The sequence below is a fragment of the Salvia splendens genome, chromosome 1 (genome assembly GCF_004379255.2).
Source record: "Salvia splendens isolate huo1 chromosome 1, SspV2, whole genome shotgun sequence".
Classification (NCBI taxonomy): Eukaryota; Viridiplantae; Streptophyta; class Magnoliopsida; order Lamiales; family Lamiaceae; genus Salvia; species Salvia splendens.
In genome coordinates, this window is record NC_056032.1 from 30,835,554 (window position 1) to 30,858,036 (window position 22,483).

The following is a 22,483-nucleotide window of genomic DNA, read 5'->3' on the forward strand; positions in this document are numbered from 1 at the left end:
ACTCACTCACTTGTTGCATAACGATGTCGATTTTGTTTCCGATGAGGAGTGCAAAAAGGCTTTTCAGCTGTTGAAGGATAGACTAGTATCTGCTCCCATTATTAGAGCACCCGACTGGAATCTACCCTTTGAAATAATGTGCGACGCAAGTGATTACGCAGTAGGGGCGGTGCTAGGTCAAAGAGTCGACGGGAAAAGCTATGTGATTTTTTATGCGTAAAAAACGCTCAATCAGGCCCAGAAAAATTATGACACCACGGAGAAGGAAATGTTGGCAGTTGTGTACTCATTTGATAAGTTTCGCCCGTACTTGCTGGGGTCTAAGGCGATAGTTTTCACCGATCACGCTGCAATAAAGTACTTACTGGCGAAGAAGGAGTCTAAGCCAAGGTTAATCCGTTGGGTTTTACTCTTGCAGGAATTTGACTGGGAAGTCAGAGACAAGAAAGGAACAGAGAACAAGGTAGCCGACCACTTGAGTCGCATTTACCAGGGAGAAACAGACGAAGCAATACAAAAATGTCATCTATTGCCGATGAACAAGTAAGAATTGCCTCAAAGGGGCGTTCCCGGATGAATCTATATTATCTTGAAAGTTCGCCTAGACCTATCAGTTGGGAAGAGATAATGGCAGTAACAGGTCCAGGAGATGCTGAAAAAAAAATGCCAGATAAACGTTGAGCCGTGGTTTGCGGACCTAGCAAATTACTTGGTCACCAGAGAAGTGCCCAGTTCCCAAGAAATTTCTCGGGCCCAGAAGATGTAACTGAAAAGCGAAGCCAAGTACTATTTTTGGGACGACCCGTATCTATGGAGGATGAGAGCTGACCAAGTAATTAGGAGATGTATTCCAGAGTGGGAACAAAGGGATGTGCTGAATCATTGCCACGCTCTAGCGTGTGGAGGTCACTTTGGACCAAGGAAGACCGCGAGGAAGGTGTTAGACAGTGGGTTTTACTGGCCTACATTGCATAAGGATGCGTTCGAATTCTGTCAGAATTGTGAAAGGTGTCAACAGACTGGGGGAATCTCCAAAAGAGATGAAATGCCGCAAGTCCCTGTCATCGTTTGTGAGATTTTCGACGTCTGGGGAATGGACTTCATGGGTCCATTTCCATCTTCATATGGGAATGCATACATACTTGTGGCGGTGGATTATGTTTCGAAATGGATAGAGGCAAAAGCTACCACATCTTGCGAAGCTGGTGAGGTGGTAAAATTTCTTAGGGCTAACATTTTAACAGGTACGGTGTTCCTAGGGCTGTTATTTCGGATCAAGGAACTCACTTCCGGAACCGTACGATAGAAGCTCTGATGAAGAAGTATGGAGTCCACCACAGGTTGTCTACACCTTATCATCCTCAGTCTAACGGCCAGGTGGAAATATCAAATAGGGAGATCAAAGCTATACTTGAAAAGACAGTGAATCCGTCAAGGAAAGACTGGAGTAAGAGACTTGACGACGCATTATGGGCTTACAGGACAACATATAAGACGCCTATTGGGATGTCTCCGTACAGGTTAGTGTTCGGCAAGATGTGCCACTTGCCAGTTGGACTGGAGCACAAGGCATACATGGTGGTCAAGGAGATTAACATGAATCCTCCAGCTTGTCAGGAAGAGAGGAAATTGCAGCTCCAGGAGTTGGAAGAATTGAGGCTTGAGTCTTACGAGTCCGCGATGTGGTACAAAGAAAAGACCAAGCTCTGGCATGATAAGAATCTCCGGACCAATGAACTACATGTTGGGCAGAAAGTTCTCCTGTTCCAGTCCAGGCTTAAGCTGATGCCTGGAAAGCTAAAGTCCAAGTGGATCGGACAATATACTATCGTTGGCCTTCGCGCAAATGGAGCAGTAGAGATCCAAGGAGGTGCCTCGAATTCTGTGTCTTTCCTCGTCAATGGTCATCGAGTGAAGGTATTTCGGGATAACTCGGAGCTGTGTGTAGTGGACAAAGTGCCTCTACGCGCACTCCCGGATATCGCCTAACCAATCTAGGAAGGAAGTGTTCTTGAAGAAATCCAGGGTCAAGTAAATTGAAAAGTTTTTTTATCCATGCCCTGACCCAGGGAATCTCAAGAGTACTTGAAAGAAAGTGTAAATATTTAATTGCTTTCCTTAAATCAAGAAAACCCAAACAAATCAGAAAAAATAATCTTCCAAAAATATTTTCGAAATCCGAGACTCCTTAGAGAATTTTTTTTTTCATACTGTCATATCCTTGACCTGGGAGTCTGGCGTTTCAATTTCAATTTGATGTTTTTCTAAGTGTGATATTGCAGAGAGTATTCACATGGGGCAGGGAGTTGAGGAGTAAAATTTTGGAGGGAGTTAGCACCGGTTCGAATTTCAAAAGGTAACTTTATGGGGAGGCGTACGGTCGTTCGCGTCACGCCTGCAACCACCTGTAAAACCGTTCTTTCCCATACCTACAGACTATAACCGTGCTCTCTCTTTTATTTTCCATATCATACTCACTCTCTCTAAAAAAAATCCCCAAATTTTCTCTCTCAAATTCTCTCTCTAACCCTAATCAACGAAATTTTTTTCTTCCGAGTTCTTGCGAAATTCTACAGATTCCGCCATGGAGAACACACAAAACACAGGAAGCACCTCTGGATCCGCCGAATCTAACGCAGTGTCGTTCATGGCCGATCTATTGCAGAAACTTGGGGGGCCAGAGGAGGCGATGAAGGCGTTCGCCATGCTCACCACTATGATGGGGAAAACCACTCCACCACCACAAGTTTCTGAGACTACGAAACCCCAACCGGAGGCCGTACATTCGATGGCCGAACCAGCCACCAGTTTAGCCGGAACAACCGCCGCAAACGTATCTGAGGAGGAAGCGGATCTAGCTACGGGTTTGGAGCTTTTGGCGGTCAGTGAACCAAGGTTAGACCATGTTTCTGAGGGGGAAACCTCTGCCATTTCTGCTGATGGTGCATCTGAGGGGGTAACCCCTGTTATTGCTGCTATTGATGTCGTTGAGAGAGAAACACGTGTTGTGTCAGAAAGTGTGGGTGTATCTGCTGTTTTGTCTACTAGTAATCCTGAGGGGGAAACCTTAGAATATGTTGAGAGCGATGAGGCCTAATTTCTGAGAAAGCTATGGAGGGGGAAACCCTAGAAAAAGTTGGGGGCGATGAGGCCCAAGTCTCTGTTGAGAACGATGATGAGGGGAGGACCCCTGAAAAGGTTGTGGGTACTGAGACCCACAATGAACAAGATTTGGTTGGGGTGGAAACCCCTGTTTATATCACGGGGGCAACCCCTTTGCTGTCTGAGGAGGGAGAGGCCCTCGTTACCGAAGATGTACAGGAACCCGTCGGCGAGAGGGTAAATCTAGTCGTGGATTTGACTGATGTCCCGGAGGGGAGAATTTCACTGGTAAATAAAAGTGAAGCCCGGAGACAAGCTCGCCGGAGCTTGATAGATGAAATTGATGACTCTGTCCAGCAGACGGAAGGAGAAGCGCTGGGTCCAGAGACCACAGCCCGTGAGCAGGATATCTCTCCTAGACCCAGTGGTGGGGAGAGTGACGAGGAAGAACTCCGCTAGGCGGCTGAAAGAAAAAGGAAGGGAAAGCAGACCACTCCTTCCTTGACCAAAAAATCGAAAGGAAAATCTGTTGACACCTCTCTTCCTCCACCCGCAAAGGTTCCATATGCTGCCGAGTCTGATAGCCCTGCTGGATCTAGCGACTCCGAAGAGGAACTTGAAGAAGAGCTCAATTTCGAGCCTATAGAAATTTGGTTAACCAAGGAATTACTGGATGCAATGAGGAAGTTCACTGACCCCAAGCGTGCAGCAACGTATAAAGAGAAGAGTGCCCAGGGCAAGTATGCGAAGTCCGGAAAGAAATATGCTCCCGCGGAGCTGAAGGAGATTGCTTCCGATGATGAATTCCGTGAGTACATCGACGCGATTGGTTTTGACTGGTTGCTGAAGCACAGCTCTTTCGAAGTCCCAACAGCATTAACGCGTGAGTTTTTCTCAACCTTTCGTTTGAAGTCTACAACTGATCTAGATGCCGACTCTATTACCTTCCGCATTTTCAACGAGGAGCACGAAATGAGTATCCGAGAGTGGTCGCTCCGCATGGGGTTGTTATCGCGCACACAGGATGATGAGGGCCTGTGGAATGACAGGATGGTGGGTCCGCCTAAGTTTACCCCGGGTTTCAAACCACAAAGCACTTGGGAGTTTATAACCCACCCCAAGTTGGGTCAGTTTAAAACAAGTTGTTCGAAGGCTTACCACATTGACAACCGGATCCTGCGTTTCGCTCAGACGTTCATCAGTTATAATCTGATGGGAACCCCAAACGCTGCTTTGACCGCAGCCGACCTATACTTCACTTGGTGTATGGCCAAGGGAGTCCGTGTACACCTGGGCTACTGGCTAGCCCAGGCTTGCCACCAGATGGCCGCCAATCCTTCCAGGCACATGTACACATGCCACCTCCTAGGGGCATACCTTCAACGCAACGTAATACTGAAGATAGCCAAATCGTGCCGAGATGTGGAGATGTGAATGCCCCCAGAGGTTTTCAATGTCGAATATTTCTTCAACAAGGGGCTTCTAATCATGCATGGGAAGGAGGTATGCTTTTATGAGGTCGGCAAGTCGGAAGTCCAGGTGAAGTAGGAATCAGAGGTCGTGGATGTAAAGAACAGTGTCGATGTTGAGAAAGTACGGAAAGATGTTGCAGAAGTAAGGAAGAAAGTCGCAGGAGTGAGGAAGGAGGTAACCGAAGTAAGAATGGAAGTCGGGAAAGTCAGAGAGTAGATCGTGGCCATCAAGGGATGTATTACTGATCTTGTGGCAACGTCGTCCAAGCACGCTGATAGGATGGCAGAGGCCGTCTCGCTGATGATGATGATGGCAAAGAGGTTTAAAGAGAAGTTCCCCGAGGCACTGAAGTTGCTTCCTGGCCCTGGCAGCGCTTCTAAATCGCCAGGGCAAGGAAGTCTATTTCTCCAGAAGCCTCCCCAGCCGACGAAGCCTCTGACTGCCCCGTCCGCGACTAAACCCTTGACCGTGAGAAAGTCAGTGCCTAGACAGAGTGAGGAGATGACAGCACAGCCGGATTCGCCGGCAAAGAAGAAAGCTAGAGTGACCCAACCATCCGCCCCGCCCAAGTCTGGCTCTTGCTGGGGCCAGACCCCGAATTGACCCCCCCAGAGCCAAGTAACTTTTACCTTTCCTTCTTTTATTTTTCGTTTTTCTTTCCTTTTCTGTTTGTGTTTGTCTGTGACCAGCATGCTCTATTTTGTATATATGTGTTGCACCTTCCCACACTTAGCCCAATCCTTGGTCTAAGTGTGAGAAGGGGTTGTTCTGTTTTTGCATGTTTTGGTTTTGTTTGTTGCGCATTCTCCCACTTCGCCCGTTGTACGGTCTAAGTATGTGAAGTTTGTTTTGTTTTATGCACGTTGGTTGTTTGTTTGTGTTGTTCATACTTCCCTATTTCCCCACTTCACTAGGATAGCTTGGGGACAAGCTTGAGTGAAGTGGGAGGGGGAGGGAGTAAATGCAGTATTTGTTTTTGTAAATAGGAGTCTTAGAGTCTCTAGGTCTAGCGTTTTTGTGTGTTGCATGAGTTAGTGAGATAATAAGGCAAGATTCCCTTAGTGAGAGCGATTGAAGATAGGATACATGTCAACTTTGATGTCTTTTTCCTTAATAAACTAAAAGCGGTCTGAATGAAGTAAGGATGATAGAAAATGCCTTAGATAACCTAGCTGTGCAGCCCTACTATAAGAGCGAGTTATAAGCCTAAACACTTTGAGCTAACATGTAAAAATGAGCTGTCACTTGATGCTTAGGGAGTAGAGTATAAAGGAGAAAAAATGGGTTATGGAGGTATAAGCTGGACGAAGTCCAGGAACTGGTGGTATAAGCTGGACGAAGTCTAGGAAAATGAGGTATAAGCTGGACGAAGTCCAGGGAAAAAAATAGAACAGGAAAAGGAGGTATAAGCTGGACAAAGTCCAGGGGAAAAGGGGATATATATAGAAAAAGAAAAAATATATAAAAAAATAAGGGCAGGAATGCAATCGCAACCTGACCCAGGAAATCAATAGGGAAAAGGAGTAGTAAGAAGGAAAAACTCTCATAACCCGATGCATTAGTGGTGTAACTTTAACTTTGGAGCGTTTCGATCCTAGCATCCCTGGTGAGGAATGAGTGATCAAGCGAACCTAACTGCTGGGAAATCAATAGGCTATCTTAACAAACTGACAGATCGTTTAGGTAGAAGAGGGAAGGGGGGGATTTGAAGACTGTAGACGATCGGATAGGACTTAAGCTTGTGGGGACGGTCGCCTAAAAGTTGAAACTAGTTCATGCTTATCTGTTGTGTTTGTTTTTCCTTGTATGTTGTTTTCTTTTGTGAGTCTGTAGTTGTCTAGGTCTAGGAGTCGGTGCTTTGTTTGTGTTTTGCTTGTAGAGTCGTTCTTGGGAACCGTGCATTGAAATTCACCTTATTTCTTTTTCTTGTCTTTATGCTTGAGGACAAGCATGGTTTAAGTGTGAGCAGTTTGATAAGACTAATTTCATGCATAGGTCTAGGGGATAAATTCATGGATTTACTAGGTCTAACACACGTTTTAAGCCAGGTGTGTAGAAGAATTTCGCCAGGTCCAGGAAAAGAAGAGGACAATCACATGTCCGAGGAAACTGGCGAAGAAGTGAGCATTGTGGAGGAAAATTGCAAGACGGAGGAAATCTCGGAGCTGAAGGGTAGAATGGAGATTTCTACGAAGGCTTCTAGAAGATTATGTCCGCGCCTATATAAGGAAGGAAGCATGCATTCTAGAGGGACCTTCTCGGTGGAGGCCTCGTTACGGATTGTAGCTAGGAGCTCACTTTTCTCTTACACACTTGGGTTCTCTTTGGGAAATTCAGGGGTTCACGGCTGGGTTCCCTTCCTGTTTACTTTAGTTTCATTTGGGTGTAACACCGTCCTGTCGAGGGCGAAGAAACAATTTCCAGTTTATTTCTCGTATTTCATGGATTTCACCGAGTTTCGCTGTTCGGAGCTCGGCTCTCTGTTTTTACTGAATATTTTTATGTTTAATGCAAGTTTAATTTTCTGTTATGTCGTTGATGTTGATTTCTGATTTCACTCCTGTGATTTTCTCGAGTTTGAGTTAGTTTACTTGTGTTGGATGCGTTTCGCAATTGCTCACTGAATCTGTGCAGAGTAATGGCTGGATCGGGTTGATCAGAGTTTGTTGGTGGTTGAATCAGAGGTTTGAATTCGGTGTTGTAGCTGAGTTGATTGGAATCGTTTGAATTCGGTGTTGATCGGAGTAGATCTGTTAGATCGGAAGATATGGAGTTGATTGAGGTTGTTGTTTGGTTCAGATCGCTTGGATCCGAAGTGGATTAAGCATCCGACGTGAATCTGAGCAGAGTTGGTTTAAATTTATGCCTATCCTTCGTGTTTTCATTTCATTCCGTCTAGTATATGTAGATCTGTATTATTTCCGGTTTGTTGTAAGTTTCCGACGACCCAACTTTTATATTCTGTTCGAATCTAGGTACGTGCTCTGTTTTCTTCATCTGCGTTTTTGATTCAGTTAAAAAAAATGCATGTCATTGTTAGTTAGAGTTTCAGTTTGTTATTTGCAGCCTTTCTGTCGTACTTGCTAATTCTGGAATTATGGTCCCCACTGTTATATGCTTCATGTATGGTTCTATTAGGTAGCCGTTTACACGGTCTAGGAAGGGAATTTAATATCCCGTAGTCTTGATGATGTTTGATCTCAGCATGTTTACAGTTTCCTAGGTCTAGTGTTTACATTTCTTGCCTAGGTCTAGTCGTAGTTAAACCTCAACCCAGTTTGCGTGGCAGCAGCCACCCTTGTCCAAAGTTTCTAAATGTTTTCTTACGTGTCCATCTTCGTAGGATCGACCCCTGCTTCTCTATACTAATCCATAGTATTCGGGTTGAGGGATCTTTGAAGGGGAGTTTAGTGTGCCCAACGACAGAGCATTCCGTGTTCTCTTGAGTTCCTAGACCAAGTGACTAGTGGATTCATAGGACTTGGCATCTCGACCTAGCATAACACCAGAAGCACGCACGAGCACTTTTGCTATTCTCCTCACACGCTTCAGTCTGCTATAGACTTAATTAATTAACATCTTATTAATTCTAAGAGTGGACTCAGCAAGAAACGCTTATTTATTATTCATAGAGTAATCAAACTCCAACTAGCTAGGTTCCGAATAATAAAGCCTTATTTCGAGCTCCTCTTGAGGACGTTATCAAATGAGACTCACCTCGCGCACGATTCAACATAATAGCAATCCTAGCACCGCTAGATATAAATTACCACTACCCAATATACCAGGATTATTGGGTTGCGAAAAATCCGCACCATTTGGTAAGTCAAAGTAGTGCATAATCAATACCGTATGTTCAATGCTAACGTACATTGATTAAGAAACAAATAATTATCAAGACCTCGTCTTTCAGTAGATAGCATAAAGACTTGTCTCGCTGTTAAATCCAATTCAGTGCTCTGCCACACCAATGTAATCTTATTTCAGTAAGGCTTAGAAATATGCGGACTGACATTGCAACCTTTCACGATAGGTAGTCTAAGCCTATCTGGGTTGTGAAATTCTTATTTTTCTTTGTTCAGAACTGACCGTGTTACCTTAAAGTAGACGACGGCCACAACCGGTCTACTAAAATAAAGACTTAGACTTTGTTAAGTTACTTATACCTTTAAACATGCAATAAACATCCATTAAATGTAAAACATAACAACATTATGACAAAAATAATTTATTTTATTCCTTGGAAAATAAAATAAGAGTTTTTACAGTATTCAATCACTCGAAAGGTGATTTCTAGTATACAAACTCTAACAATCTTGTCTTGCTTTCATGATTATGGAAGTGGTTGTTGGATTTCATGGTGTTAAGCTTGTGTACGTTGTTTGAATCTCTCAGATCTAGCTTGTTAATGTCTGATTTCAGTGGATCCATGTTAGATTAGTGTTTCATTTCGTAGATCTAAGCTATGTGGTTTTGAATCTGCATGAATATGGCTTGTTTCTGTTCGTACGTCAATTCCACTTGGTCAGTTAACGTAGATCTGATAGCTCTAGCTTAAATTTCTCATTTACCTCTTGTTTCAAAGCATGCTCTATTTTTCGCCGTCAATGGTGTTTCATGCTCTGTTTTAGCTTAGTTACATGAAAAAGATGAAGTAGAGGTAGTTAGAGAATCAGATCTACAGTCACTTTATGCTTTTACTTTACAACTTTCTGCCAGCTTAGACAGTTTAGGAAATCTAGTCCCTACTTTACTTTTCTTGCTTTGTCTGCCCATTTTAAGTAAGTTTTCATCATAATCTTTAGTTGCAGGTGTTCTTTGTTGTTTAGTTTCAAGTTTTAGTGTTTATTTCAAGTTTAGTCATTATGCATGCTTTCCGTACGATTTCTTATCTAGTTGGTCAGATTAGGTAGTGTTTTCCGAGTCCAGTAGATTAAAACTTAACCCACTTAGTTGCGTGGTAGCAGCCAACCCTCCCAAAATGTCCCGAACGCACTCTCTTCACCCCCGTCCTTGTGGGATTCGATCATTACTTCCCTATCAATAGTATTGTGGGTTAAGGTTTGATAGCAGCTCTTATAGCACACCCGACGACACGTAGATAGGTTTAGCGAATCTGCCTGACCAGTTTGGTACAGTCAATCTGCTTGACCAGTATGTGATTTTACTTGTTTACTTACTATGTGCGTAAAAGGCGGTATCATCTATCTGTTTGGCTATGCCAAAATGAATGAATGGAATTATTACGGACTCCAATAGGACTGAAAATCCTATTCAGGTAGTGTGCACAAAGGATTGGACCGTGTGTCATCGAGAGGGTTGGCTGGTCAATGTGTCGTGGAAGGTGACTACCTTCCCGTCACTAAAGGAATGTAGAGATATGACAGATTGATCGAAAGAACTTAGACTGCGGTCGAACTTTAAGCTCATAAAGAACTTAGTAAGCTCGGACCTTTAAGATAAAACCCATGAGTGTTACTGTGATGGCCTGACAATAAATCTTTTTATGTATATGTGTATCTTTTGGCAAAGTGTTCACTGAATACTCTCGTACTCAGCCATGCATGTATTTCTAAATGTGCAGGTTGAGCCGTGGATGAAGTGGTGTTGAGTGAGAATGGTGATTTCTGTATCTTTGTAGGACCCTCGAAGGCATATGTCTCCATACATATTGTTGCATTCAAACCTTCTTCCGCTGTGCATTTTTATCCGTGTCTCATGATAGAAATTTTTTATGAGAACTATGATAGGAATATGAAGTACTACTAGTTAATGAACTATTTTTCGAGTCTGTATGACCATGCAAATCCCTTGGGAATCCTAATATCTTTTGTAATGAAATGGATGTTTGGTTGATGATTGGTTTTTTTACCTTTTTTTATTATTTCCCTCTTATTCCCCACCATAGTCATGACTTCCGAGCTTTGTTTTCCTTAACAAAGTGCGGTCGTGACAAGACTTGTAAATGATTTTTAGTGTAATAAAAAGTGCATAAATAAATGGATACTAGAATTTCATAATAACCCATACTTATTTGTTGGGCCTATGAATTGTCAAAAACCATTCTTGGTTAATTTTCTTTTATAGAGACATTCTTTAATATTTTATACTTCATCCGTCCATGAAAAAATATCTCATTTTGCTATTTCGAGGTGTCCACAATTTGAAGTCTTGTCTGTTCTTTTTCCATTTTAGGTAGGTGGATCCCACCACTCAACTAAATCACATTCATATTCTTTTATTAAACCAATATATAGTAAAGGGCACATTCCACTAACCCATTTTCCCATTTTTCTTCACAAAGTCAATAATTTCTTAAAATCTGTGTTAAGTCAAAATGAGACTATAAATGGTGTACATGGAGTACTACTTCATTTATCATGAATAAATAAATTGAGCATAACAAAATACAAATCAAATCAAGTAATTTTATTACTAGCTCGTTGATCACCTTGAAATTATCCAATCACAATCACAAGTGTTTTGAAATGTGTTTATCACTCACTCTCAAAATGCAAAAGGTAAAGAATATATGATCTCAGATCATGCCTTACACAAAATTTAATCATAAGCTTGCTTTAAATCTACTTTCTCATCTACTTATTGTGATTAAGCATAAAAAATTTGAAAAATTTTTATATTTTATTATAATGTAGACTATTTGAGATGTGGAGAACATTTAGCTAAAAAGTTACTAAAATCTCAAAGCAAAGATAAAACTAACTTCTACATCTTCATCCCCATGACACTTCAACTCTACACTACTAGACTTTTGTCTAGTTTACATCCCATAGTTTACATCCCATTTTTCCCACTTTTCTTGATTTTCTCTTCTTTTTTTTATCCTTTTCTTGTGCACCTTATTTTCGTTTATGCATATTTAATTTTACTATTGGTCCTCAACTACGCATTTTTACAATTCAGCATACTATTTTTCAGTACTTTTCTTTTTTATCTCTCCAACTCTTTTCTATAAAATATAAATAATCTCTAGAGTTCTCCATTATTTTAGCTTCTAAAGAAAATGGCTTAGAGATTCAAAATGGATAGCTATGATAAAAGGAAATTTATTTCGAGTAATGTATTTTATAGGTCTATAAAGTGGAGTAGTTAAGAAGGATGGCCTAACGTCTTCTTTTATCCACTTAAACATTATGTCGACTTAGGAAGACTAAAAGCAAATTCTAGAAACAAATACATGCGTGCAGATAAATTACATTATGAAAGAATTTAAGGCTCAAATCTTACAAGGTATAAGCATGATTCAATACAAACAATCAATTCACTAATCGTTCTACTTTTTACTAAACTATCAAATCAAGCATTAAGTTAGGCATAAATAAAGGTAGAAGATCTTTTCATCCTAAGTGTAACTTATTCTAATTTGTCCCTAAACATACATATTTCTAAAATCTCTATATGCTCACAACAAGATCCATTCTTCCGGTTTATTAGCTAAACTAAACATATAAAAACAATTAAGTCCTAATCTCATGGTCCACCATGCATCCCCCTAAACTTATTCAAAACTACGTTAAAAATAAATTTGAAAGTCAGTAGGAACATGAGAACACTAAGAAAGAAGTAAACATGTGCTGCTGGGCCAACTCGGCGGGCCGCTAAATTAGGTTCGGCGGTCACCCAGCTTGTGTTTGGCTTGACAGAACAATTCCAACAGGCCGCTGAGTAGTGTCTGATCCTCTACAATGTTTTCGGCGGACCACTAAGATGAACTCAACGGACTGGTGACTGCTTCCATTGCATGCGATACTCAATAAAACTCAATACAAACAAAGTAAAACAAAGCTAAAACATGAAAATAAAAAAATAATAGATACCAATGTTGGGTTCTGTTCCAACAAACACTTATTTTACATCTTTAGTTTGACGTTCTTGTAGTTCATTCAGTTAGAGTTGGTGGGAGGTCCAAAGGAGCTTTTCCCTCTTCAGATAGCTGCTAAGCACTATAGTACTTCTTCATTTTATGACCTCCATCAGGCCATAACAATTCTATTATTCCACTATCATATATTTCTTGATCATGAATGAGTCAGTCCATTTTGAGCGCAACTTTTCAAGAAACATGGAGAGTCTTGAATTGTGTAGAAGAACTGTGTCCCCCAATTTAAGCTCTCTTGGACTTATCATCTTATCGTCGTATGCATTCCTTCTCTCCTTGTAAGTGGAACACCTATCATATGCTTCCACGCAGAATTCGTCAAGATTTTTTAGGAAGTTTCACCTTGCCTCTCCAGCATTGTGGAAGTCATAGTTTAATTTCTTCACGGCCCAAGCCTATGCTCCAATTCAACAGATAGATGACATGAATTTCTAAAAAGTAGTAATTGGTCAGGAAAAATACCTATTGGGCTTTTGTAGGCTGTGCGATATGCCCATAAAGCGTCATCCAAACGGAGTACATAATCTTTTCTATATGCACTTACAAACTTTTGTAGAACGAACTTTATTTCTCTATTTTCCAGCTCAGTTAGTCCATTTGCTTGTGGATGATATTGGGACGTTGCTCGATGCTTTGACTCAATACTTTGCTAGCACATTGTCCAGGCACGTATTGTTGAAGTGAGATCTCATATCACTGATCATTGCACATGAAGTGCCAAACCTAGAAAAGATTTTCTTTCTTACAAACATGGTTACAAATTTAGAGTATTGCTTTTCTTCCACCCATCGAGAAACATATTCAACAGCAAGCAAAATATATTGATACTCCCAAGATTTTGAGAATGGTCCCATAAAATCTATCCTCATACATCAAACAACTCTACCCCAATAATGGTTATCATAGGCATCTCTTTCTTCTTTGAAATTCCTCTAGTCCATTGCATTCATTTTTATTAAAAAATGTTGTATAATTATAAAAAAAAATTGCTTGTGCAATAGTTTCGAGCCCCGCAATGCAACCTATGCTAAGGTTAAACCGCCATCACATATGGTTTCCCACCTTTAACGCGATCCCGAACCGCACGGTAAATTCTTGCTATTCGATCTCATCTGTGTTAAGTACTTGTTCTGTGTTTTGATTAGGGCTGGGAAAATATACCCAAATACCGAAATACCGCACTTACCGTACCGAAAAAATATCGAAAATACCGAATTTTTGGTATACCGTACTTTTCGGTACGGTATCATACCGTACCGACAGTTTTAGGTACGGTAAAGGTATGCATTTTGTATATACCGCGGTATACTGTGTTATACCGCATCATATCGCAATTGCGGTATATACCGGAAATCACGGTATACCGAAATCAAGGTACGGTATACCGACAAAAGCGGTATGGTAACGATATCTAAATTTTGGTATACCGACTTTTCGGTATACCGCAATTGCGGTATACCGACAAAAGCGGTACAGTAAATGTATAGTTTTTGGTCATACCGCACGGTACGATACGGTATGCAGTATGACCATTTCGGCGCGGTATACCGTACCGTTCCAACCCTAGTTTTGATTAGTTAGTATGGCGGAAGACAATCGGCCGTGAACAATTGAAACCCATATTATCACAATGAGTTTGGATTAAGTTCGATTAACCATGAGCCTTTATAATTAAAAACTAAAATTGAATTTCTACTCTTGAGTTTTCGAAATTTGAATAAAATCTAATGGGATATTTACTCAATCGTATTTTATGTTTGACTTCAATACGATTTGTATATAGATTAAGTTTTTTCTGATATTTATTAAGTACTCTATAAGTAAATATCGACGATTATCCAAAATATGTTTAAGCATGCACCGTACAATCATTAGTATTTATAATGATCTAGGAGCTAAAGTTTTTTTATACTATTTCACAGTAGATTTTTAACTATACTTTATGCACCATAGGGATTCTATTCATTTTCAACATGCAAATATTGTTTAAAAATAAAACACTTGCGGTCTGTTAGATCTTGTGATCTAACCGTTAGATTAATGTCACGTGTTATCTAATAATGTAGATTATCAGTTTAATAATGTAACTTAGCTAATAATATACTATTTTAATAAAATAATATAGCATTTTAATCTAATAATGTAGATTATTAGTCTAATAATGTAACTGAGTTAATAATGTAGCATCTTAGTCTAATAATATAGATTATCACAACCATCTAATCCAATGATCCAAGGGTTGTAATTTGTTTGATGCTTAATACTAAGAAGCTATTAGAATCTTAATGCATGTTCAGAGCTTTTGTCCTAGCGGCAAGGAGCTTAGACATTTTTGCAAGAGGTGCCTAGTTCGAGCCCTCACATCAGTTGTAATTTCCTCCTATCTACGCATCAGTTGTAATTTCCTCCTAGTTGATCTTTTATTTCTCCTTTAATTATTTAAATTAATCTAAAAGGGCATTTTAGTCCATCAAATTACCGTACATGACTATACTCCAAATCTCACTCGTATTTTCTTTACTAAAATTTCTCTTCTCCTATATTCTCTATGTCAGATTCGATCGTATCTTCAAACTTCACACTTTAAATCATGAATATTTTGTTTCCAAAATCATATTCTCCGAATCACGCAGCATTAATATTGAGGAATTGATTCACGCTTTTCGATTTTTGCCGATCTCATCAGCTTATCGCGTTTTTCATCTTTTCCAAGCTATTTTGTTGTTGTTGTTGTTGTCTTTGTTCAATAATGGCAGGTATGTATCAATAATTGTGTTGTTTATGTTTTAATTTTGAATCGATCGATATGCATCTTCTCAATTTTTGTACTTGAAGTTTCTGATTCATTCGATGTTTTGTATATTTGTCGGTAACTTTTTTATTTTTTCATGATCAATTGACTGTAATGTTCATGTTTCTGATGTATGTTTATGTTTTCATCAGTTTTTTCATTGATTAATGTTAGGTTTTAGCACAGTTTGTTTTATACATTCGGTCAATTTTGTTTTCCTCTGTTTTAACCTGTACGTCTTATAGTATATGTTATGTATTGAAAATTGCGATGTAATTTAATGATGTTATGTTTTTAGTATGTTTAAATATGATTCAACATTTTAGTAGAATCTGATTCAATGACTGAAGTGTTGTTTATTAATTTTGTAACATGTTTGGTTGAAGTTGTAACCTGATTGTATAACAGAAATGTTTTTTAGTTGAATCTGATTGCATGACAGAAATGTTTTTTTATTGATTTTTGTAAGCTGATTTTGTGACCTGATTTTGTTGGTTCTTCGAGCTCAACTTTTCAGGGTCAGGTATTATACATTGATTTATTATAATTTATAGTTTTTGCTTATTGAGTTGATATTTTTCTTTTCTTTATATGACTGTTGATATTATTGGTGTACTATGTGTACAATGTGATATTATTTTGTTTTATTATCTATAGATTTATTTTTCGATGACAAGCGTAATGCCATCAACAAACTGCACAACAATATACAAATTAGTACAGAGAGCTGAGGACGACGACATTGAGGATGTTGGAAATCAGCTTTTTGGTGATGGTTCTTCTACGATGTCCGTATTGGAGAAAAAGAAGAGGTTTGAGGAATTGTATGGCGTTGTGAGGCCTGATGCTATACATGCTCATCCGCCAAATGTGGTGAAGTGTAAAGGATCTGGATCCAGGTTGCCTTCTAAGGTGGAGGCGGCGAAGAAGGCGGCAGTTAAACCTCCTAGACGATGTGGAAAATGCCATAAAATGGTTAATCATGATTCAAGGAACTGCGATAAAGAGAGGAGTAAAAAACAGAAATAAATTAGTTGTTCCTATCACTGTGGTTTCTGTTTATTGGCATACATAATTCCTTGTTTTGGATATTCCTTAGCATTCTTGATTCCATGTTGGTATGAAAGAATAGAATGTTACTACCTCCGTCCCTGAAAATTCGTCACAGTTTACCATTTCGGTCTGTCCCTGAAAATTTGTCCCACTTCAAACTTACTAAAAATGGACATATCTTTATACTCCTCCACATTCATGGTATTTACACTTTGACCCCATCTCATTTTGCAATCGGGTGATCATTTTCTCTCCACCCTTTCGTCTCCCTCAACACTCCCACCGCATCGCCTCCCTAAACACTCCCTCCTTCAATGCTGTGCAACCACCCACCGCCGCCTTCAATGCAATTCAACCACCCCACCGCCTCCATCAATGCCATTCAACCACCCACCCACCTTCCCCATTAAACGCAGCACCTTCCTCCACCGCCCCCTCATTTAAATGCTCGAAATCCATCCCCATCCACCCACCGCCTCCTTCACTCCACTGAAACCCTAGGTCGTGGAGCACCTCCTTCCTCCACGATTTGATTTCAGCCACCATCCACCGCATATTTCACCGACCGAAAACCCTAATTTTGTCGCCCCTTCGCCTCCGTCCAAATTTCTCAACGAAACCCTAATTTTGATGAGATGGCCGGGGATCCCGACTCATGGCCTTGTTTGTCGTCCGATGATCTGGACGACCTCGTCGTCCCAGACACGCCAGAGCATCTTTGGTCGTCATACCCACCCATTGTCGCCCCCTATCATGTTGGAACCTTTACTGACACCGTCGTCCCTGAAACGGAACCTGAAAATCTCTCCCCATCTGAGATGTTTGAGTACTTTGGCTCTGAAAGCCCATACTACGGTCCACCACCACCATCACCCACCCTGTATTACTGCCCACCATCCCCAGCCACCCCCTACTACGGTCCACCACCACCATCCAACTCTGTCAACTTACCTGAAGCTCCCCCCATCGTGTATTCGGCTGTTGAGAGGGAAATGTTTGCAATCTTGCTGTCTAGGTTTTTGGATCTAATCTAAGTATGTTGTCCCTCAAATTCCAATCTTTCGGGTAATGATTTGTGTTTGGATGGTGTGGTTGTTCGATGGTTTGGAGCCTGAGGGTGTGGATGGGTCTGGAGGCTGGGGGTTTGTATTGATTTAGGGTATCTGACGGGTGTAGATGGGTTTGGAGGCTGGGGGTTTGAGTTGATTTAGGGTTTCTGGTGGTTGATCAATCTGGAGGCTGTGGGTGTTGATGGGTTTGGAGGCTGGGGGTTTGGATTGATTTACGGTTTCTGGGTGTTTACACTGGAGGCTGTGGGTGTGGATTGGTTTGGAGGCTATTGGGTTGGATGCCATGGTTGTTGTCTGATCTGTGGTCTGTGCGTGTGGATTGGTTTGGATGATGTGGGATTGAAGGGATTGGTTGTTGTTTTATGTTGCTGTTGTGGTTGTGATAAATGCTTATGATGCGTGTGTTGCTCATATTGAGGCATTTGTATGGTTTGTTGTGTCTGATGTGTTCCCTGTGATGATTTTGTATGGTTTGCTGATGTTGGTGTGTTCTCTGTGATGATTTTGTATGGTTTGCTGATGCTGGTGTGTTCCCTGTGATGATTTTGTTTATGTTGCCTGTTGCTGAGTTGTTTTGATTAATAAGCCACCCATGTGCTTAGGTTAGGAGGCTTATGCGTCCATGATTTAAACATGCTATCTGAGGGATTAAGCTTAAAAAACCATACAAATTCATTATAGAAACACTTTCACATTACAAGTCACCCCTGTACATGGTTAGGAGGTTGTTATGTGTGATAGGCACCCTTAGAAGCCACCCCTATACAGGTTTGGAGGTTGCCCTATGATGAAAGCTTTCTGAGGGATTAGGATTTTAGAAGCCACCCCTACACAGGTTTGGAGGCTTTACAAAATGACAAAAACACCTAATTCTGAGGCTTACTCAACCAACTGACAAAAAGTATGATTCCTACATGCTGAACTAGAAGCCTACACTTCTGTGACACGGGAGATGTCATAATTTGTACTCACATCATGTTCTGGCTGTTGGAGTTATGCCATAGCAGCCTTCACCACTCCTTCTTCAACCTCTAATGCATCTTGCAGTGTCCCCATCCTTGTTAACATCTCTTTATTCATGTGTCGAGTTTGTAGCCATTGTCCCCTTGCACCTTAAGAATCTCAGTTAGACAACCTTGTAGAGTAAGGAAAACATTGTTGAGTGTGTATGGGCTAAGTTCATCAAAGGAGCTATGCACATTCCTCAGCAAGTCATCCACTCCCTTAGCCACCTTATCATCCTGTAGAGATTGGATTGCTCTAAAATATCTCAAATCCAACACATTGCAATCTGGGAATTGTGGTGGTTGGCACCTGATGTGGAACTTGAACCCATCTGTGGATGCAACTGACAGAAAGTCAGCATCATTGTGGTGTATATGAGGCTTGGCATTGTCTTGTTGAATGAAAATCTCATTGCTTATATTCTCTGGTCATTTTGCCTTGATTGCTGGTATGATCTACACATATATGATCTGTTACTATGTGATTGTATACATAAGGAAAACAAAAGGTGTACCTTCTGAATTAGGCATTCTCTCATCACTTCATTGTTCACTGATTGAATGGGCTTTGTCTCCAGAGTCCCTCTTGGTCTGTTCTTGGATTTTCTCTTTGCTGGCTCCATAGTTGTGAAAGGAAAAATGCCTATTTTTCCATCAAAAATGACTTCTCCATTTTCTGCAAAATGTGGTCTACACACAACACACATAAACATCACCTTTGTGATGAACCGCTTTGACTTACCTGATCTGTATGGCTCAGCCTCATCTGACAGCAGGTAGTATCTATCTGAAGTCTTAGTCATGTAAAACCATTTTTCATCTATGTGCACTACATTGTGCAATGGGTGATATTTTAGTATACCATTGACTATGAGTGGTTGAATATGGCTTAGACCCCATCTCATTCTGGCAACTTTGTTTGAAGCAGTAAGTAGAGGCTTTATGGCATTTGTGTGTGGCCTTAGTTGGTGTTCTTTCACAAACCTACCAACTGTGCTCTTGCTTACATCAAGTTTAGAAGCAAGCTTACGGATGTTAGATCTCTCAAGAACTAACAGTTCTCTTACCTTGCCAGCATCAAGCTAGAATTTGTATTTGTGCTTGTAGCCCTTAACTCTGCCTTTTATGTTGACAGGTACTCCACTCTGAATTTGGAGTTTTGCTTCTGCCCATATTCTCTGGGTTGTCTTCCTGCTAACTCCAAACTCTGTTGCTGCCTTTTGAATAGCTCCATATGGTACTTCTTCTGCCTGGCTCCATTGCAGCAGTCTTTGAGCTAGCAGATTTTTTTTGATGCTTGGTATTATGTGTGAGTCTCTTCCAGCAAGCTCCTCCTCCATAGCTCAGTGATGAAATTTTTCTGAGGGCACTAGTTCTAAAAATCTCAAGGTGTAGTTAGATCTAGTCCTTTTATAGCTATGTTTAGCTTGAACTTCCCTCCATCATTGTGTGTATGCAATGGTGTTCCCTCCATTAGTTTGAATTGCTTTCCCTCCTCTTAGGAGTAGGTAGTTGGAGAATTCCCTCTCAAAATGTATGGAATAGGGGGATAGCACTTAAATTTGGAAATGCAGAGACATTTTTTTATGTATGTGCTCCCTATTTCAATTTTTTTGCAGAATTTTTATGCACTGGAGTTAAAAAGGTACACACACGTAACATGTCCAAAATGATATAGGTAATGCCATTAGTATTTCTACTTACAAAATATTCAATGGCGGCATAGTCACAAAAGAAGTTTAGCTAACATATAATCTTCCAAATCTCCTACTGTTTTTCCCAAGTTACAATAACGGAGAAGGATCCTCTGCTGTGGTTAAAATCCACCGCACCCCATGCTGCGCCACAAAACGCAGAAGTTTCCTAATGAAATGGCAGCAAAATTTATTATTTATTTAATATTCAATTATCCCCCTACCCCCACCCCCTACCCTCTACCCTCTACCCATACCCCACGTTTTGTTTTAAACATTGTTGTTTGGATGTATATAAGTACATTGATTTCATCCCTCATAAAGTTGATAAACAATTCTTTTAATCTCAATCATTTGGTAGGAAACTTGGCATCAACTATTTTTATTAATTCATTTATTCTTTTAGGTAACAAATTGTATTGAATTCTTTTCATATTTTTATTTTTAATTATATTTCTTATTGAATTCATTCACATTAATTTAATTTTTGTTACACTAAAAATGCCATTGAATCCTTTGTAATCATTTTCTTAATATTTCGTATTTATTAATTATTTTTATAAATTTACTATACTATGCTTGACTTTCAATAACATGCATTCGATTTAATTTTTTCAGCAGAAGACCTTAAGTTCTCATTGCTGTCAAAGTTATCTTCATCTTCTTGTGGTCTAGATCTTTTCCCTGTAGCTGTATTTTTGGTAAACATAAACCATGATAATTAATTTAGAAACAAACTTATGTAAAGTACTACAATCATTCTAACAAGCTTTTGAATTCACAAATATCAACATATATAAGACATCATCAACATATAGTTAACACATTATCAACATTTAGCTAACTCAATATCAATATTGTATTAGGTATAGGAAACAAAAGTTGCAGCGTGTGTAATTGGTAAGAGCATCCACAATAGGAATAGCCCAGCAATAGTCCAGTCATAGCCTAGCCACAAACTCCTCCTGCCACATCATCAACACTAAAAATCCACATGCCACATCATAAATAGCCCAACAATACCCTAGCCACATCATAAATAGCCCAGCCACATCAATAGCCACATCACTAATAACAATTATATAAAAATGAAATAATTAACAATCACACAATATACGGAATTTAATTTACGAGACATATACGGGAAACATTAATAATACTATTAAAATTTTAAAAAGTACAATAATTTTTAAAAAGTACAATAATTAAAAAAAATACAATAATTAACAAAAAAGTACAATAATTCACTCCTCTGCTCCGTCGTCGTCTCCTCCGTCGTTGTCGGCACCATCGCCTCCGTCGCCGCCGCCGCCTCTACTCCCGGAGGCTTCCCTCCGTGCCGCCTCCAAATCCTCCTGCATGCTCAGGAGCAATGTTTGAAGCAAACTCTTCTCCACGGGGTCCACCGCCGCCCGCCATTCGGCCATCGTCTTGACCATCTGAGCGCGCGTTTGTTGACACGCGAAGAATTTGAGATCCGCTGTGGATTGGCCAAGGGGGATGCCGACTGGACCTCCTGGGAACCCCCGGCGACCCCCCTCGCCTCTAGTTGAGCCCGCCTGTGCCCAACCGGGCGAGTTCGACGAGCGAACGAACGAGGGGTCGGGACCTCCTGGGCCGTCTCGGGGAAGTCGTGGGAACCACCGCTGCTGCCGCTGAAATCACCGGTATAGTTCAGTCGTTGCTTCTTCGGCCAGCCAGCGTCGACACCTACTCGGAACTTCTCGGAGTTGTTCAGCACAAGATAGCAGTTACAGTAGGTGAAGTCCTTATACACCCCCTTCCGGGGGAAGGCTTTCTCCGCTATCCTCCTGCAGTCTTCCTCCGTTTGGCCAGTGCTCATCATGCGGAGGGCGTTGGTGTACAAGCCCGAAAATCGGGAGACCGCAGCCCTGATTCGGTCCCACCCCTTCCGGCAATCCTCCCCGGTGCATCGCCTCCCCTCCGGGCAAAACCTTTGGTAGGCTGCTGCTATCTTGCCCCACAAGTTGACGATCCTCTGGTTGTTCGAAACGAGAGGATCGTCGCAAACACTCACCCACGCCTTGGCAAGCGCGACGTTCTCCACATCCGTCCACCTCCTCCGTACCGAGCTGTCGTCCTCACCCGGCTGCGAGGACTCTCCGACCCTGTTCCCCTTGTTTTTCTTCTTTGGGGAGCCACAACCCCGCCCTGCGCCCCCCGTTTGAATTGGAGCATCCAGAACACCGAGAAGATCTAACCACAATTCATCGAAGGAGAAAGTGTCAAATTGGGGCAACGGCTGCGCCTCCGTTGGGATCGATGTGTGCGACGAACCAGTCGAAAAATTGAAACTGGGGCGATAGACGTCCCCCGGCGTCCCCTGTGTCGCCGGGGATCCCCCCGTCGCCGGTACCCCCCCGGCGTCCCCTGCG

The 22,483-nt window shown here is 41.1% G+C and overlaps 1 protein-coding gene across 1 annotated transcript; it reads left to right on the plus strand.

Moving 5' to 3' along the window:
* Window positions 1–14,959: 14,959 nt before the first annotated feature.
* LOC121769432 lies at window positions 14,960–19,984 on the plus strand. Its single transcript, XM_042166263.1, has 3 exons — window positions 14,960–15,231; window positions 18,972–19,169; window positions 19,529–19,984. Exons 1-3 carry the CDS (start codon window positions 14,960–14,962, stop codon window positions 19,671–19,673), a joined length of 615 nt encoding a protein of 204 aa, XP_042022197.1. The 3' UTR covers window positions 19,674–19,984.
* The last annotated feature ends 2,499 nt before the right edge of the window (window positions 19,985–22,483 follow it).